The sequence below is a fragment of the Perna viridis genome, chromosome 8 (genome assembly GCF_037379345.1).
Source record: "Perna viridis isolate PV_CMFRI_1.1 ecotype Kerala chromosome 8, ASM3737934v1, whole genome shotgun sequence".
Taxonomy (NCBI): Eukaryota; Metazoa; Mollusca; class Bivalvia; order Mytilida; family Mytilidae; genus Perna; species Perna viridis.
In genome coordinates, this window is record NC_142452.1 from 29,827,420 (window position 1) to 29,847,549 (window position 20,130).

General features: G+C 33.0%; 2 protein-coding genes across 5 annotated transcripts in view; one reads left to right on the forward strand and one right to left on the reverse strand.

Moving 5' to 3' along the window:
- Positions 1–129: 129 nt before the first annotated feature.
- Positions 130–10,910, forward strand: LOC148610167 (uncharacterized). 2 transcript variants are annotated; one of them, XM_088542295.1, is made up of 4 exons: positions 130–360; positions 3,020–3,364; positions 4,606–5,351; positions 9,606–10,910. In XM_088542295.1, the coding sequence occupies exons 1-3, from the start codon at positions 182–184 to the stop codon at positions 5,345–5,347; spliced, it is 1,266 nt and encodes a 421-aa protein (XP_088398421.1). In that variant the 5' UTR covers positions 130–181; the 3' UTR covers positions 5,348–5,351; positions 9,606–10,910. The 2 variants fall into 2 exon arrangements, with proteins under 2 accessions (XP_088398421.1, XP_088398420.1); XM_088542294.1 differs by lacking the exon at positions 9,606–10,910 and having other exon boundaries at positions 4,606–5,920.
- Positions 10,911–13,381: 2,471 nt separating this feature from the next.
- The window catches only part of LOC148610168 (uncharacterized), a 33,224-nt gene continuing 26,475 nt past the window's right edge, over positions 13,382–20,130 (reverse strand). For all 3 annotated transcript variants that reach the window (XM_088542293.1, XM_088542291.1, XM_088542292.1), the window contains exons 11-14: positions 20,029–20,109; positions 18,902–19,113; positions 15,842–16,296; positions 13,382–15,066 (exon numbers count right to left, since the gene is read on the reverse strand). In XM_088542293.1, the coding sequence (XP_088398419.1) occupies positions 14,971–15,066; positions 15,842–16,296; positions 18,902–19,113; positions 20,029–20,109 (844 nt within the window). In that variant the 3' untranslated portion in view covers positions 13,382–14,970. The remainder of the gene's footprint in view (positions 15,067–15,841; positions 16,297–18,901; positions 19,114–20,028; positions 20,110–20,130) is intronic.

Consider the following 20,130-nt stretch of genomic DNA (forward strand, 5'->3'; position numbering starts at 1 on the left):
TTGGATTTTATTAAATCATTTATTTTGTTAAAATCTAATAGATAATACAAAATAAACAGAAACATGACTGAAATAAGATGATCTTCTATTTTCAATAAATTACTGCATACTTGAATGTTTTTAGAGACATCGTGCAACCGAGAATTGAAACATCCAATATGGCAGCCCCCAAGAAGAAAAAATGAGCATGACACAGTTATCGTTTTCTGATGCTAGCGCTCTTGTGGAAACATGTCCATACTCAAGTCTTCAACAAATTTCAAAAGTTCGACATATTGTCTTACCTCCGAAGTTTCTTGGCAACATATCTAATGGTGTTAAGGAGAAACTTAACTCTGAGTTACAATTGGCTACCAACTGGTATGTACTCTTACACGTACAGTCTTAGTTATTTACTCAACTCACAACTGTCAAATATTATTAAGGAAGAAATAGAATTTCATTCCTAAGAGAAAATGTCTAAATTTATTAGATATTGTATCCAGTTTTGAGGAACTGTTGCCATGATAAGGTTAGATAGAACCCTCAAATTTAAGTCAGCCTCGGCTCAGCTCCAAGCCTAAAATCTTGACCTACACTTAGACATTGAGATTGATGGTGAAAGAAAACTATACCACAAACATGACTACTTTTCATTCCATATGGTCAACTTTCCTTTCATCTGTAGCAACATCCCTTCAGCACCTGCCTATGGAGTTTTCATATCACATTCACAACTCCTACGTTATGCCAGAGCTTGCCTTTACTACGCAGACTTTTTGTACAATGCAAAGACTTCTTACAATTAGGCTTCTGGAACAGGGTTATGTTGCTACAAGATTTAAGTCATTACTACATAAGTTTTATGGTGGTCATTGTGAACTCCTAGATCATTGTGGTGTATGCACTATGAAAACTGATTTGTTCAGCATGTTATAGTTTTCCTTTCCTCTTTCGTCTTATCTGGACTTGACTTTTTATGAACAACTCAGTGGTTGTTTCTAGAAAAGCAGTGGACACTTACCCTGCCAGTGCACCTGGTCCATGCTCCGTTTTTAGTTGCTCATTTACTTTTGTTCCTTTGTACATTATCATCAACACTAATTTAAATTTCTCCACTCTTCGCAGTGGAGATATTGTGAGTGGAGTCACAGTGTTTCTACTCTCCCCAGTGGAGTCACCATTTCAGGAATGGTCTATAATTTACTTCTCCTGTCTTTATGCAAAAGTATATTGAATGGTTCCAGCAGATTAATAACATTTCAGTAAAGGACAGAAATAAAAAAATTCAAAAGGATTGAAATTGAGCAATTTTATTCTGGTTTTTACTTTGGTCGAGTCACAGTGGAGGACATGAGTGACACCACTGCAATGAGTTGAGAAATTAAAACATTGGTTGATAGTAGTGTATGTATTATTTTGGTTATTTTGTGTTCTTTGTTGTGTATGTCTGCTTTCCATGTCTAGTCTTTGTCCCTGGATTACATTCTTATGGTTTTTGCTAGAATCTTGGTTCTTCATTACTCTCCCTTTGACTCTGAACTCTATGGAATTAATATGAGGGGTTGGGCCAACATTAAAATTGTTTTTTTCCCTTACCCTACCAACCATAAGTAGTGGCCCTATCCAAATAATTTTATTGCCATTCTCTTCCAAGATTAAAAAAAAAGTCACTTCTTTGAGGATGATTTTTACTGAATCAGATGAAATTTTGTGAAAAAAAAACATTTTCCTACCTACCTACTTACATTGTACCTACCAAATGCCAGGAGGTAAAGGGAAACAATATTATTTTAAATGTGGCCTTCAGGTTCAACATGAAATTTGGATTGTAAGGTACCAGAGAGTACTGGTAAATTTTATTTTACATGTAGTTGAAAGTGTTCAAGTCACACCCACCAACATATAGTTCTGTGCCTGTTCATTTTATTTGATGATACCATATTCCGTACAAAAAATTAATTATCATTTGAAGTTTCAGTTATTTATGATAATCCCTGATTTACTGACATTGAAAAGTTGAAGAGTTTAGAATAACAATAGTATAAGAGGAATTTAAATAGTGGATCTTGTTACTGTTGGAACTAAGCAGTAGTGGACAAGTTTAAAGACAGATTCTATTCATGTTTGATTATTAGTGGATTTTGATGCTGATTAATGGAAAACTTTGAGTTGCTAACACAGTTGTTTTACTGTTTAGAAAAGACTGTGACTATTGTAATTGTTAACACAATGCTGCTCTTCAGTTTAATTTAAGTACCTAAATTTTGAGTTGATGATTTCATTAATGTTCTTTATACATGTATATGGAACAATTGTAACATGAATATTGATCTGAAAAATAAAGCTATAAATTCATCTTGAAAAAGATCAGGACTTCAAGATCAATGTACAATGTAATGACACACAAGTTCCGCTAAGGATGCAAAAAGTCATATAGAAATTATTATGAAAGATTATCATTTTTTTATGTACAAACAATAGCCAAATTGTTGGTAAGTGCATGCTTACAGTGTTTAAGTGTACACTGTAGCTATACACTACTGGATACCCAATTGCCAACAAGATAAAAGAAAAAAATGTATTAAATAGTAATTCAGTAGTTTTCTCATAGTCAGCAGTCCAAAAACACTGATGATTGATAAAACAGAGCAAAGAAAGACTTTTGAAATGTAACACTTGATTTACTAGAGGAAATAACTACATTTTCCATAATTTCATCCTTCATGTATTATACTGTCGATGTCCTCACTCCATACAAAAGAGCTGACACTTTTCATCCCTGTGGGGTTGTGGTCTCTTTTAACATATTCACCATTTCCATTCTTGTTATATGTATGGTCTTTCTTTAGGAATTTATACTTTCTTCGTTTGTCTTTGTGGATGTAAGCTTCATTTGTAGTTTTTTATTTTTCAGATCTTTTTTGTTTCATAGTTATGAGATTTTTTTAAGCTGATAGAGGGGAATGGGTGTGTCTTGTTATTAGAAACAGCTGTATATTTTGCTTTACGTTATTGTTGTGATTTTTCCCACTTTCAGGACTGATGGTGTACTAGTTGCATACAATAATGTCAAAGTATTGGACCATGTTGGGAAAATATTTGAGGAATCACCATATGTCCATTTTAATATTCAAGCTGACTATATCATTTTCAAACCAACTATTGGATGTATACTAAAAGGCATTGTCAACAAGAAAAGTCCTAGGCATGTTGGATGTTTGGTTCACAACTGCTTCAATGCCTCAGTCCATAAACCTCAACATGAAGGGGAGGATTGGGTTGGCAACAATTTACAGTTGGGAGAAGAGTTCTTGTTTAAAGTGACTAATCTGTATGTCCACAATGGTGTAATGTCGCTTCGTGGAAATCTGTGGGAAGCAAGGTAATTGAATGAATTTGTGACCTTGTTAAAAGGAGAAATTGTATATTTTGCACACACTAATAAATTACTTCGACCTTTTAATAGAAAAGATATTGATACCAGGAATGTGTTTCATGAGAAAGATCTTTTGTTTGAGCACTTAAATTTTACATTTCTGGTGCATTTGGTTTATATATAAGTAGAAAAAGGATTTGAAAAACACTTTAGGTTTACCTTTACAATGCTACATTTCTTTAAACCCCTTGTCACGAATTGCTCAAAACATTTAAAAAACAAAGAGCAAAATAATTCACCTCTTTAAAGCTGCATTAGCTGTCATTTTCGTAATTTTTTGTTTCTGTTGAAATATACCTTAACTATGAATTATTTCTACTAAATTGTGCTTTTCCTGTATAACTTCATTTGATATCCACAAATAAAATGCATTAAATACATGAAATAGGTGTCTATATATTTATTGTCTTGCAAAACAAAAAATTGACCTAGATAAATCCGTATGCATGTGACTTCTTGTGACCTTATCCGTGCATGTGCTGTAAGGGTCGCTTCTTTAATAACAAACTTGATTGCAAAGCGAAAGTGGTATTCAGTGGTAAGGAAGACCGACGTACTCAAGCAGTAAAAGAAAAAAGTTCAAATATAACACAAGGATCCTTTTGAAATTTACCTATTGTGACATAATGTGGCTCAAATGTGGTCATTATTTATTTGAAAACTAATCAAGAAGTAGATGAAATGAAATGAAAACAAGACACGCGCTTACCTTTGTATCCCTTATTATTTTTTTTACAAAGGTTAAAGTATTTTTAACGCAGGTGAATGTCCTGTCGGCGATCTTCGTAAGTAATGGCGAAAAATAATTAGATCAGAGCTATCGATCTTCCCTGATTTAAAAAACGTTTTCACAATATTCTGTAGGTATTATCGACATTTATTGTTGCAGTTGCATTACTACAAACTTATTTCATTGTATCAGCAAAATTCAGTAGAATCAAAACTGAACAAATTTGGCAGCTAATTCAGCTTTAACTGATCTAATAAACGTTAATGAAAATTAATATAAGGTCGATAAAAAATATATGTTTAAGATTACATTGGCACAATGAAGGTAAAATCATCTTATTTTTTAAAATTATTTTTTATAGACTGGTAGGATTTCTTGACTTGAATAGTGCTCAACTGAAAAATGGTAGTTTAGTGGCATTTACTTTGTATTTACTTGCATTTTGCTTCAATTTCAGCTCACATAGCAAGAAAAAGGCACCCCGTCAACAAACTGAAATGCAGGAAGCTATGGAAGAAGGTGAAGGATCAACGTCGGATTTAACTGACAGTGGTATAGGGGATATTACCTTACATAAATCATCAAAGAAGAAAAATAAATCTTCTTTTGACTCTGATCTACTTTCTAGAAGTTTGAAGGATGACAATGAATTTCTTAATGAAACAGAGACAGGAAGCACATTTGACCAATCAGGTGCTTGTAGTGATAATGAAGTTAAGGATAAATCTTCTAAAAAGAAGAAAAAACATAAAAAACAGGAGATTAAGGTCAAGGAGGAAATTGTCTGTGAAGAGCAGTTAGAGACAAGTGGTAGTCTAGACACATCTAAACACAAAAAACACAAGAAAAAACGGAAAAGTGACCTCGGTGCAGGTGATAAACATTCAGGAAATGATTCTTGTGACACTTTTAATATTAAAGTTGAGCCAGGAATATCAGTTAAAAATGAAAGCTTTGAAACCAGTCAATTCAATGTTGCAACTACAGAAAGTGTTTCAAAAAAGAAGAAAAATAAAAAGAGACAACATAAAGGCGAGTTAGATAAAAACTCCTCTTTGTCTCATAATTTATTGGAATCACAGGTTGATAGTAGTGATAAGATAGTGAATGGGAATAAATTAGCCAAAAAAAGAAAACATTCATCTGTAAATGAAACTATTGAACATTCTTTATTGAAGAAGAATCGTAAAAGTGTGTGAGTTGGTAAGACTGACCATTGAATTTTTAAGTGATATATGTATCTGTTCGAAGTCTATCTTGATTGTGAGAGTAATATGTTTAAATCAATCAGTTTTAAATGAATATGACATGGCTGTCTTCTTCCTGTAAGTTTGTTAGATCTTACCCAAAAATATGTAAGGGCCTACATGCTTTTAAAATCTCTTATTCATTATACATGTATAATCTACATTGTATGGCTCAGTCTGGGGATATAGACTGTCAAGATCATAAAGTCTTGAGTTAAACAGGGCAGGGTATATAGTAGTAATTCGTGATATCAAGTCCCTGATCAGGGACAGCCATTTGTGGAAATTGACCCTTTAATGTACATTGTAAAAAGGAGTGAAAAGTCCTGTTTAATCAAGGGATTCTGATGTGTAAAATGAACCATAAATGAAATATTGATTTGAAATATGTTTATGTACACAAACATAGTAACGAAATAACGGTAGAATAAGAATTCATTTCTCATTTTTAAAATATTATCCTATTGTTAAAGTGGTGCTGTTTATAATGTCAATAAAATTTCAAATATCAATACAAATTTACAATTCTGTTAATATTATTTCTCAGATAACCAGATAAACCAATATACTGTTTTTTTTTCTTCAATGAATTATTGACATCTCAAGTTCAATTTGTTAGCTTTTACACTGGAAACTCATACCTTTACATTTGGTTTAAATGTTAAATTTGGCATTTGGTTTTGACATGGTGACTTGTCAGATTTCCAACTTGTTTTTTTTTTTTGGACAGAGATACTGTTCAGTGTATATACATGTACACGTACATCAATATTTGATGATTTATTGTTCCTTGGTTACCATTTTTTATGGTTTCTTTTGCATATCTTTTAGATTATATCAATGTCCATCTGTAAATCTATCACATCACACAATAACTAAACATTTCTGTCACCAATTTTTATGAATCTCCCAAAATTTCATTTTTAGTTATTGGACTTTACGGCCATTCCATTCCAGTAAAACATATGAGGGAGAAGGCACTTTTATTCTTGGTACAACAAAATGTATATGGGTGGGTGCTAAGGTCTCTTGAGAAATTATAAAACATCAATAGAACTTCTATGGGTGACTCTCCTGGTGAAAAAGTATCTTTGCTGGGTACCTCATCTTTTAATGGAACAGCCCTTACTTAGACAATAAACAGCTTTGTGAATCACAGCAGGTTACACGAGGCGGGTGTGGACACAATATTAGTTTTTGACACACTTTAACATAGATATTTACAGTTCATTATGGACACAACTGCTTTTGACGCAATATTGCACAAAATTTGAAATTCAATTAAAGATGACTTAACTCTGCTTTAAGAGTGCTTATCATTAATAACTTGAATATGCTTTAAACAGATTTCATGAAACTATGTTGGTAATGGAAGCCCTTTTCTGATTTTTATATATTTTGTGTCAAACACTTAATCACAATCACAATTTAGAGCTGTATCAATATAAATTTTCTTTTGATATTTTCGCCATTTGTTCAGGGCATATATGCACAAATATATGTAGGTGTTCTTTGTGAAGCACTTAATTATGGCGAAGTCAATCTTGAAAGTTTTAAAAATTACCAACAAAAATGCGAAATTTACATTGAAAACACAAATTAAAAACTCCATGAAGTAATGCAATTTTGACCGCTATAACCTTGGTTCCCTTGATAACTCTTGAAACTATAAAGTCAGCCTCATAAGAGTGGAGGAATAGGTTAGTAAGTAGAGGAACACAATTTGTTCCCATTGGAATGCCAACTGTTTGCTGAAAAACACATCCACCACACTGGACTATAAATATGTTGTCAATCTAAGTCCAGCATTCCAGTAAAAACTGGCATTTACCCAAAAATATACTGTAATGCATTAATTATTTTTTTTAGGTTAAAATTTAGTGGTCTTGTGGGAATTAATCTGTGGTTTTAACATTTATGACAGTCTTACGAAATAGAGTTGTCTGACAGACTCAAATTTGACCTTTTCACCTTTAAATGCAGTCAAAAACTTCCAAAATTTCTGTCTGACCAACTGAATTTTTATCTGTTGGTCAGTCAGTATTTAATAATGGACTGTGATGATTGAGAAACATTCATTCTTAATGACAAAATTTTGTTGATATGCCTTATCCACACCAAAAAAAACCCCAAAAATAAAACAAAACAAAAAAAAAAGAAACCAAAACAAAACAAAGCAAAATTTATTTCCCAATGAAAATTTCTGCTTCTACACTGGGTACTTTTACGGTATACCCTGTCTATTAGACACAGGTGCTAAATTGGTTTTACAGTTTTTAAAGACAAACAAAAATAAACAAATTGCAAGTTTTATTTTAATACAATAACTATCAATAACAACAGCATTTTCTTTAATGCATAACCAATAACAAAGCTAACCAGCATATACTTTTGCTAGAATTTTAAAACAAACAATAACACTCTGTTGAAATTCCATCTAATAACACCCAGGTGATTCAGGACTGCATTCACATGGGGCAAATTAAAACAAAAATTAAGGCTTAACTGAACATTATAAGTGATACCACACCACATAGTGGCGAAAAAAAAGAAAAAAAAAAGACCTTAATCAAAACTACATGTTTGGATTTTGTTGAAAATTGAATATAGCCTGTATTTTATGGAACTAAACAACTGTACGAAATTTTCAAAAAAAATTCATCAATATGCTCTCAAGTAATCATCCAGAAAACATAAAGGGGACAGACAGACACATAACTTATGAAGGTTTGCCATTTGGTGTGGCAGTGTGTAAAAATTGTAACCCCCTCCCTTTCTACTGCCTTCCTTCTAACCCTCCCCTGTAATAAAATACTAATAATGGGTATACACATGTACAATCATTCTATGTAATCGAACAAGTAAAACTCATTTTTACTAATTATCAACAAACTGAAACTTGGCAGAGGTTATTTATAAAAGGCAATGCCCCTTAAATTTTGGGGAAAAATGCATAGATTTTTAACAAATTTTACCTCAAAATGTATTGCATCTCTAATCTAATTACCAATTTATTTGTAATTTTCTTAATGCCACCTAACCTGTAATCCCAGGTCTGACCCCAACTACACTTGTGTAATACAGTCTGCCCCTATTTGAGACATACATTGTACATGAGGTATTTCCCATTTTGAAAAGTTTTCCGTCTCCTCGAACTTCTTAAGGCTCCTGTATGATTTGCCATCATAATAAGTCCTGAATCAAAAGGGATGAGATATACACTATCTACTATTCAATATGTAACATTATAACAGTCAAAATCTCTCGTGTATCAAACAGTATCCTGCCTTTAACAACCATACAAAACTATCCACCACTGGAAACCTGCCAATACTTGTAGAATCTTGATCATATTCTTTGAAAACAAAAAACAAAAAAAAAACATAATTTGTAATCTTGTACACCAAATTTTGATATTAAAATTAAATTATTGGTACATGAAATTACTTTTTTATTATTTCTGTCTATTTGAACTATCCTCAATGCCTCTGCAGCACACTTAAAAATAACCTGCTTTCATGTGATTGAGGTCGTTTCTCCATAGACATAAAAAAAATAACAGTCACTCCTTAAATAGCCTAGACTACTGTAACTGTCTCTGCGTTGGTTTGTGACAGACAGAAATATTGGATTGACATGATTATTACATGTCTTCCTTTGTTTTACTATGGCATTAAACCTATGACAGCCCATTTTTAGCTTTCTTTTGGTAATTTTTCCTTAAATTTCTATTTTCACCTTAAATATTTACTTGAAGAATTTCTATATGAAGAAATTATACAACTAAAAACAAAGTTTGTATGACTTAGAAGTTTCAGAATTCAAACTCATGATATAAAGGATTGTTTTTAAAAAGTGCCACTCGCCATTCATAATTTTGCCCAGTATAGATTGGATATGTTAAAATGTAACATATGGACAAAAAGACGAAAATAAACTTTTTTGCTGTTTTGATATTAAAATATAGAAAAGGAAACATCTTCAGGAAAGCATATTTTTAAACTGTATTTATCTATGCATATTATTCAGAAATGGACAATGCTTGTACTAATACTGTCGTATAATATATTTTTTAACATGCAAATAAAATTTTCACATGTTACAAACAGTTAAGCATTTGTATGTATTGATTTCTCTATTACTATCACAAAATGAAAGAAAATCAACAACTACATTATAGCACATTACACACTTACCCCCTTCTTTGCAGGTTTAAAAGTATCAAGAGCAAAAACAAGAAAGCTGCGAGCCAATGCCCACTTATGGTACCACAGCACCTCAACTTTAGTATATGAACAGTTTTCCAATCAGGAAGTTGTTATTCCTAAGCTTGAAATAAAATAAAGGTTATGTCAAACATGTTTCAAGCTTGTATCAAAGTATCAAGTGACTGTTACAAGTTGCAAAGAAAACTATAAAGACAAAAAATGTGTGATGGACAGACAGATAAACTATGGTTAAACAGTATACTCAAACATCAGAGTGGAGGTAAAGTGATAACAATAAAATCCAAATGGAGCTTCTGTTCATCAAGACTTAAAGGAACTCCAAAAAATCTCTCAATGTGTTGAATTATGTGACAGCATATACAGCAATAAACATCAATATGTCTATCAAAAAATTGGACAAAAAATATGATCAGGATTCTTTCCTTGACATCAGTCTATTTACACACTTCATACAAAATCTCCTTCATTTGAAGCAGTCATTATTTACACAAGGATCCAACGCAAGGCCTAATTTAGAGGGAGAAATGAGCAGTAACTTCTAGTTTGTGCTCACTTCTCCCATTTGTCTTTGACAAGGAGAAGTTTTTTGTAATGATAACATAGTAAAACATGTCAATACTGTTATTTTAAAACAGAATTTACCAAAACCTTTATTTGTCATTGATGTCTAGATTAGTCCCTGTAACCAACACAATTCTCAGTGGCATAGCTTGGGGGCAATACCTGGTTTATGTGTCCCATTAATGAGGGCTATTCCAGCCAGTAGTTCAAAAAGGATATGTGGAAGGCACTGCATATATTCAGTATTTGGGGTACTAGGTAGGATTAAGTACCTACCCTTATGTATTTTAAATTTTGAAAATAAAGACCCTTTTAAATATATGTTACTAAAAGAAGTAAATTTGAATAAACATTAAGTTGCACACATTGTCTTGCCAGGGATAACCCCACATTACAGGTAGTCAATATCTGACAGCACCCAAAATCACTTCCAATGTATGCCCCATCTATATTAAGCAACACAACAAATTTGAAACCAATCTATACATTGGGAGCCGAGATAATTGTGATGAAATTTGGATGGATGGACATGGAGATTCAAATATACCACCCACCAGTTGGGTATAAAAATATGCCTTTCATACATCCCATTCCAATCCATTTCAAATTAAATCACCTGATCACAATAGCAGAAATATTAAAGTTATTAATTATTGCAGTTTGTCATTTTGAGTAAAAATGACACTTTCTTCTTTGTGACTTTGAGAACAATTTCACATCAGTGAGTGCTAAAAGTCCATGATGCAAATTTTTGTCAGTCACGTTTTTCAAAATACATGTTTGTAATAAAAATGTCACAATATTTTCTGATTTTTAGTATCCTGACTTCTGAAGAAGTGACCACTCTCAAAATGTCAACTGAATCCTAGAAATATTAAAATTCATCGAGCCTCCCTCTGTATTATCTAGAAAAGCCCTTAAATATTTTTCATATTGCCATACTAGCTACACCACTGATACATATATAACAATTACTCAGATTCTTCGATGATTTTAGCCAGCTTACATAATAATTTACTATCTAAAAACTTCAGATTCCATGAACCATTTAATCATCCTACAGCAATTTGTCTCAAATTATTGTCCTTACAGAAATGGCAAAAATCTCTTCCCTTAGGGAGATAAGACCTAGGGTAATGGACATAACTCCTGAAATCAGTGATATGTTTGTATCCTATTCAATTTCACAAAAGCCTATCAAACTTTCATTTGAAACAGTATTAAATCAATCCAAGTTACTTAGATGCTTACATGAGATTGATGTCTGATGCTTTAGTGAGTGTGCTTGATCAAGTAACAGCTGAGATTGACTCCCATTGAAGCAGCATATCTGCTCATCAAAACAGATGGACATCATTGGCTTATTCCATTTCTGAGAGGTGAAAATAAGAGACAATTGCTTTAATAAATTTCATCATTACTTTTACAGTATACCTTCAATAGCATTCTAATCACAACAAAATACATTTGTCACGATAAGTTTTGAAAAACTAATCATGGAACTGAAATTTTTTAGTTTTAGTAAACACACAAGTAAAAGCTAACTAAATTTTAAATTACTAGTTCCTTCTCTATCTTAAATTTGTTCATGCCAAAGTTACTGACAGCTAAAAACGAACACATAAATTTTTGAAAATGTTGCCGAATTTAACATCCATGAAGAATTCCTACTGTATATTACACTACTACATGTAAATCACAAGCAAGTGTTTTATGACCAAAACTGCTCAAAAGTAAACTGATTGCAGAATCTCTAAAAATAATGGTGTGAGAATTTCCCAGTACTGGTAAATAGGCCCTATTCTTAAAGAGTTGAGAAACAAAATTAACATCACAGTTACTCTGATATATCTTATCTTCTGTAATAGCATGCAGAATGTTAAAATCCTGTATGCATCAGGTTCAGTATTGAAATAATGAATAAAAATCGTAAGCCGTAGGGGTTCAACTTTACTTTTACCTTAATTGACATCAACAAGAACATTTCAAGATATATCATACCATACATCTCAGCCAGTTCTATGATCTATCCGCATTTTAACAGATAAAGGTCAATTGATGACATGATAGGTGACTGTTGACAGGCCCAAATCTGGAACCAACCCTAAACAAATGAACCCCTCGGCTTAAAGCATGCATGTTTTAACCATCCTCACAACCACTAAGTGTACCAATTAAACATAATAACTAAAGTTAAACATATGTCCCCCCCCCTCATCCCAAAGATCAAAGGAGTAAGTAAAAAAAAAATGTAGTGGATCATAAATTCCTGGTAATATGCACAACAACGCATGTCATAAGTATCTACAGTTTAATGAATTTTTGGGTCATAGAATCCACCTGAACAAAAGTGTGACCAAAAGACACACAGTTAGGACAAAAACAATATGTCTCCTAACGAATGGGGTGAATGGGGGTTGAGGGAGACATATTATTGAGTATATGGTATTTCCTTGAAATAACAAGAGACTCCAAGGAGCCTGAATCGCTCATCTGGTTAAATTCTGCCTTCCAAGGTCAATAAATTTAACAAGTCCAACAATTCTGAATCAAGGAGACTTTGGTAGGATTTATCATAAGGATGATTTCAGCAATTGAAAGTTTCTCTCTATCTAACATAGTTTTCAAGATATTGGCTGAAAACAGTAAAAAAGAAAAAAGAAGAAAAAACCCTGTCATTTTTCACATTTCAAGGGCAATAACTCTTTCAAGGAGTCGTCAGACAACTTTCATTCCTTGAGACTTTTGTAGACTTTATAAGGATCATTTCAGCAATTGAAAGAATTTGGCTAGACCTTACGGTTTTGGAGGTATAACATGCGAAAAACCTTTGTCTGATCCCTATGTTCTACTTTTAGTAATGGCAGTCATGTTTTTCAACAGATCAAAAATCCCCAAAACAGTTCTATGCAGGATACCCCAAGGAACTTTCATACCAAGTTTAATACCAATTGGCCAAGTAGTGTCAGAGGAGAAGAGTTTTGAAAAATTGTAAACGACAACAATGGACACCAAGTGATGGCAATAGCTCACATAGCCTTGGGCCAGGTGAGCTAAAAATTTGTCTGTAATGGGCCAACAATTGATACTTTTGCAGACTTAAAATATTTTGAACCTGTAGTTCCAAGATAATTACAGAGGCATAAAACTGGATAACAATCTATACAGATAAAACAGTGCTTTCCCCCCCCCCCCAAAAAAAATCATTTCTTCTTTTTTTTACCCACTTAGCCATGAGTATATGGGATGGAAAAACGTGCATGCCTGGTCAGTCAGAATAGGTTATCTACCTAATAAAATAATAACAAAAGAGTTAAAATTCATGTACAGGAAAGAATTGAATTAAAATTATGTACATCAGCTTTATGCAAATGAGACCTGTCAAAACAATGTACAAATGCATTTCTACACCAACTGTATCTTAACCTGCTTTAAATTTGTTTTTATATGTCTTTCTTATAATTTACACTGTAGAACCATGGTCACCAAAGGATTAAATTGTTTGTCGTTTTCACAAATTTTAAGTGTAATATTGAAAGTCATGATGTCAATCATATCACAAACAAAATTAAATAATAGTTAGGCCATTTAAAGTTAATTTCTTGTTTTTAAAACCATTCTCCAAGAAGATGAATGAGGGCAGAAGGCCGTTGGAGATATTATAAATTTTACATGTTTAATACCCCAAAAAGTTACGATAGTTCTTTCAATTTGTTTCTATCTTAAATAATTATGAAGGAAGTGCTTCTTTTAAATTAATTATTTTATTGGTAAGCCACTATGTACATGTATTAATAAGGCAGCCTTAACCAGAAACTGCCATGTTGCAAACACATTTTGTAGGGTAAAAGCAACTTAGAACAGCCAAAACTTTTGTGTTAATAATTTGATTAAAATGAATACTGGGTTAGTATTTTTTTTTAACTTAATGACGAAGTTTAAAAAAGATTCTTTAATGTCTTCTAAAATTATCATCAGGAAACCATCAGGGTAGGACAGACGGACTGATGGGTATCACATAATACCAGACCACTTTGTGTGGTGGGGTATAAAAGCCATGAGAACCAAAAAATTAATTAAGCTGGCCTTATGATTAAACTGTAAATTATTAATTCTTGTAGAAACAAGCAAAGTAAAACAGTGGTATCCTCACTCTTTTCAACAGTTGTTTTAACTAATAAGATACTTCATAATTAAGCATCCAATCTGGATTTTGCATGATCATTTATCAAAAATACAACATGTTATAACAGTAGAAAACAACAAAGAGTATGAAAATAAACTCTCACAACAAAATAGGTTGAAATAGTTTAGAAATTTTATACTAAATACAATTCATAAATGACTATTTTATTTCTTATCTGTTCAACACACTCTTGTACACATCATTAGTAATTTCTACTGATAGTAAAAGTACATATGTGTAACCAGGGTGTTCTCCAGTAAAATTATGAATGCCTAAAATTTCTAAATATCTCTAATACAGATGCCATGAAATCAGAGTGGTTGACTACACCTTAGACCATCATATTGATAGCACAGTAATTTTTTGCAGTGTATTAATATCTGCTGTTTTTGTGGTTGACAAAAAAGCGTGAAAAAAAAAGTACCAATATAATTTACTTTTAACAATATGTAATGCTTATAATTTTTTAAAACAGCAAAAACTGATACGTTGTATCCGTGAAAATTTCCACATGACAGAATCTACAAACATTAGCAACTGTGGAATTTAATACATTTACAGCATCACATCAATATAATCAACAGGAATTTTCTTCTGTACTAAGTAATTGGAACAATATCTCCTTTCCATTCTGACAAATCATCATCTGTTATTTGTGACTGAAACTGTTGGCTAAAGTCTTCATTGAGGCTATTCTGTGAAAATACATACATTAGAATTACTGCAAAATCTATCTCAGCAGAGCATAAATAAAGCAAACATCTTTTAAGACCAAACAATTTTTTTTAGTCTTAAAGTTCCTTCATATCAGTTTAAATATTTTGTACCTTGGTAAACTGAACACCTGTCTAATCCTAATACATTCCAAAGGGAGATAGGTTTATAGACAGGTTTTACTGAAAGTAGTTACCAGCTTCAATTATTATTGGATGTAAGGGATAGAAATACAAAAATATGCAGGCAAACTTTGCTGTAACTTGTCAAGTATGAAATTTACTTTCCTCCATGTTGAACAGAAAAACATATAAACAAACAAACATACAAACATACAAAAAAACCCTATCAGAATTATATGACTCAGTAGGCAAGCTTTTTAAAACTTTGAACTTTGAACTGCCCTTCATGAACTTTGCTAGCTGTGGGCCAGTTCTTATTTTGATGCCTGTGGAAGAACAATATTTATCAGCTGTCAATTTTCAAATGTATGCCCAGCATTTCTATGTTGGTACTCCATTGTAGATGGGGACAAAACATGTTAAACCCACAGACCAAAATTAACTTTCAAACTGATCTAGTATGAATATGTGATTATTTTCATTCCTGTACAATCATTTTATCAAAAACTTTTGCAATTAAAACAACCTTAATTTGAAAGTAAAATTATCCCTAAGGAAACAGTACATACTTCAAAAATTGAAATAAAAATTGTTATTTGAAATAAATCTAGGTTTTTCTTTCTAATCAAAATACCTCATTTGATAAGGAAATAAAACCCAAGTCATCTGCTACTGCTCTTTCATGAGGATGTATAACATAACTTGGTTCTGGGACTCTGTGAAAATCACCCTCATTTGTGGAGATCTCTTCACTTTGTCCAATCATAGACCTCAAGGATGGAATCTGCAGGACTGTTACCTCCTTTACTTCTTGCTTAATTGAAATCTCAGGTACCACAGCCTCCTCTGCTATGTCTTGAACTGTTACCGTTTCTGACATTTCTGGAACCAGTACATGTTCAGGTTGATAGGCTAGGGTAACTTGACCTAACGGTACTTCTTGTACATCTACCTGACTATGATCCTCTGGTAGCAGGAAATGATATGATTTTGTTGACGGATGGACAGGCATTAGAGTCTGTAGTGGCTCTCTTTCGACAGACATTATGGGTACATTGTTATGGTGTTGTTGTAATACACTTTCAGCATCTTAAAAGTATATATATATCAATGTATGAGAAAAGCAGTTCAATGAGTAATCAAGAGAACCAAGATTCTAGCCAAAATCAAAATAATGTAGTCCAAGGACTAAGACCAGACATGGAAAACTGACACACAAAACAAAGAAAATAAAATGACCAAAATAACACATAAAAAGTAAATGAGCAACTTGGACTCCACTAAAAACTGAGTGCATAGACCAGGTGTGACAGTAGGGACCGGTTTCTAGAAACAACTGCTGAGCTGCTCACAAAAAGTCAAGCGCAGGGTAGATGAAAGAGAATAGGAAAACTATGACATGTTGAGCAAATTGGTTCTCACAGAGCAGATGGATACACTGTAATGATCCACGAGTTCATGATGACGGCCATAAAACTTCTGTAGTAATGACTTCAATCCTGTTTTCATGCATTGCCCCAAAATGCTTGTAGCCAAAAAAAAATTATGAGGTAGATATTTTTGTTGTTTCATTTACTTGATATTGTATTGGCAATCAAATAGTCTGAGACATGCAAAACTCAACACTTTACATTCAAAACTATAGGACATTTTATATATTTTAACAATTCATAACGACATTATGACTTCCTCAGAGAAAAAAAATGAATTTCATTCCCAGCATCCTTTGAAGTGATCTTAGATTTTTGAATTTCAGGTCTTGGCATAAAAAAGGTTATTCATTATTCCTCATGCCCCTGTATATTTTTTTTTAGTAAAGTGAGGTTGTTGAATACTATAATATGGTACTCATATTATTGGAAAGAGTAATCAAGGGAACCAAGGTAATAGCAGTAATCAAATGAATGTAATCCAGGGACAAAGACCAGACATGGAAAACAGACACACACAACAAAGAACACAAAGTAACCAAAATCATACATACAAAGTAACAAAAGCAAATGAGCATCTCGGACTCAACTAAAAACTGGGAGCATGGACCAGGTGCACCGGTAGGGGAAGTGTCCTCTGCTTTTCTAGAAACACCCCTAGAGTTGCTCATGAAAAGTCAAGTCCAGGGTAAAAACGAGGAAAGGAAAACTATGCCCCATTGAATAAATCAGTTTTCATGGTGCAGATGGATACACCATAATGATCCATGAGTACATGATGATGATCATAAAACTTCTGTAGTGATGACTTCAATCTTGTAGCAACATAACCCTGTTCCAGAAGCCTATTTGTTAAAGAGTTCTAGCGCGATACAAAAAGTCTGCATAGTTTCGGCAAGCTCTGGCATAATGTATGAGTTGTGATATGAACACTCCATACACAGATGCTGAAGGGATGTTGCCACAAATAAAAGGAAAGTTGACAATTCTGAATGAAAAGTCATCAAGTTTGTCGTAAAGTTTGGTCAATAGTTGGTATGGATTTGTCTTTGAAATATGGGGGAATTTTGTTGGTAACGTTTTTGTGATGGAGGATGTTAGCCAAATTAATTGCATCTATACCTTTGTTGACAAACAGTAGTGGAAGAAATGATCGTTTTTCTTCATCTTGACTTTTCACACAAACTGGTTTAAAGAGTCTGTGGAAACCAATATCCAAAATGATGGCAACAAGTCTGTATAATGATGAGGTGGGATCAGAAACAGGAGTGTCAAGACTTGTTTTGTAAAGGGAGTGTAGTAGAGTGAGAGGTATAGAATAAAGTTTGGTTCTAATGTGATGAAGTCCAAGAGGTTTTTGTATGAAAGGAAGGAGACCATCTATGGAGATATCATATACTATACGTCACCTAAGTCACCTGGACACATACCAAACCGTATTTTGAACTACAAGCTTATTGAAAACTGGTGGTTTGTCAACAGTGACTGACGTCTAAAAAAAGGTTTGGTTGCCAGAAATGTTCCCTACAAATTTGTAAAGTGTTCTTTATTGATTAAATGATTTTGTTGGTCTGGCAAAACCTTCAAGTTTATAGTCAGTGCAATTGACAAATTAATTTTCAATAAGGCAGAGTTTGACACTAACTTCATTTGTTTGGTGGTCAACAGGATTACTTGAGAGGTATAATGGGTAGTCTGCAGACTGTAATTACTGTTCTGTTCTTAAATCTTAAGAAAAATTAGGCAAAATTTAGATAGTCCATAGGACTACCATGATTTTTTTTCAAGTAGACCTCTCCAAAGTTAAGGTGGCACAGGACTACCAGACTACTGTTAGTGTCAAACTCTGCTTTAAGGATTGCTCTAGTAAAACATGAGGGACAGGAGGAAGACACTCTTATTCTTTGTATATGGATGGGTGTTCAGGTCTCTTGACAAAATATAGAGTTTAATTAAAAAATAAAAAAAAAACATCAATAGAACTTCTATGGGTGACTCCCCTGGTGAATGGTGCCTTCCCCAGGTACCACATATCTTTTAATGGAACAGCCATAACTCTGCATTTGCAATAATAATAATATATAATCCACAGGCTGTTTTATGACTTAGTGGACAGCATTGTTCCCACAAAATGAATCTGTAAATTTATTTATTTCCTTCCTGCTAATAGTACACAAAGCCAGGCATGTGAAATTCATAATTTCATTTCAAAGAATTTCACATGTTATCAAGAAGTTTAAATGAAGAACTGTTTATTACCATACCTTTATGAATGGGTTCTACTTCAAGTTCCCTAAGGTCATCACTAAGATTAGAATCGGACTGTGAACCCTCTAAAGCAGCCATGGCAATGAATGTATCCTTATCATCTTCCGACATTTCTTGCCACATCTGGGAAACCTGATTTGTGACATCTTGTTGAAGTGCAGAATGTTTGCTTTTGTCACCAGCTACAAATTGGTAAAAAAGGTAGTACCTAAAATTATGAAAAAAGTTTTCTTTTTCAATCATTTTCATAAAAAAAAAATATTCAAATGAACTGCATTTTTTAATTATTCTGAATGTAAGAAAAATCCTGCTGGTTGAATTTCTTTAGGGTTTTGCATGGTGATTGTACATTACAAATGCATCATAGGGGAAAGTCATTGGACTCACCTCCATTAATTTGCCCTTCATTTTTCAAACTTTCTTTTAGAACAATGTGAATAACTCCAATAATTATTTTCAAAGCCCAGAGTTAGGCCTTAATCAAATTTATATTTTTCCGGTAGGTAGGTAGGAAAAAAATTAATTTAATGATTCAGAATCCAAACTTTGGATTAAAAACTATCAATTCCAGTGTTTAAAATCTTATTTAAGAATAAAAGGAAATAATTTTTTGCTGAAAGATGAGAACAAGATTTGTTGGGTAGGGAACTTACTCTGGGTAGGTAGGAAAAAGGCAAACAAACACCACATGAATTTGCATACGTTGTACTCCTACAGGAAGTTTATATGGGAGAGAAACCAAAATTACTTACTACATATGCCCCATCTATATGAAGCCAAACACCAAATTTGAAATCCATCAATTAATTTGCAGCCAAGATTTTTGTGATGAGAATCTTTCTCTACCATTCCATATAGTGACTAATGGTGGAGTCACAAGAACACAAATTTGATATGAACAGCACCCAAAATCCCTTACAACGTATGCCACATCTATATAAAGCCACACACCAATTTTAAATCAATCCATCCATTGGAAGCTGAGATAACTGCGACAAATTTTGGACGGAATGACAGATGGACAAGGTGATTCCAATATACCACCCCACACGTTGAATGGGGGTATAGTTTCAAATTTATAGGCCTGGTATAATTTTTTTAAAGTCCATGAATGAAAACATACCCATCAAAGTCTAAACAGCTAGTGTCAGGGTTTCCTCCAACTGGCCTTTCAGGAATGTTTTCTTTTTCATCTGTGAAACACCTGTTTAAATAATTTCATTTC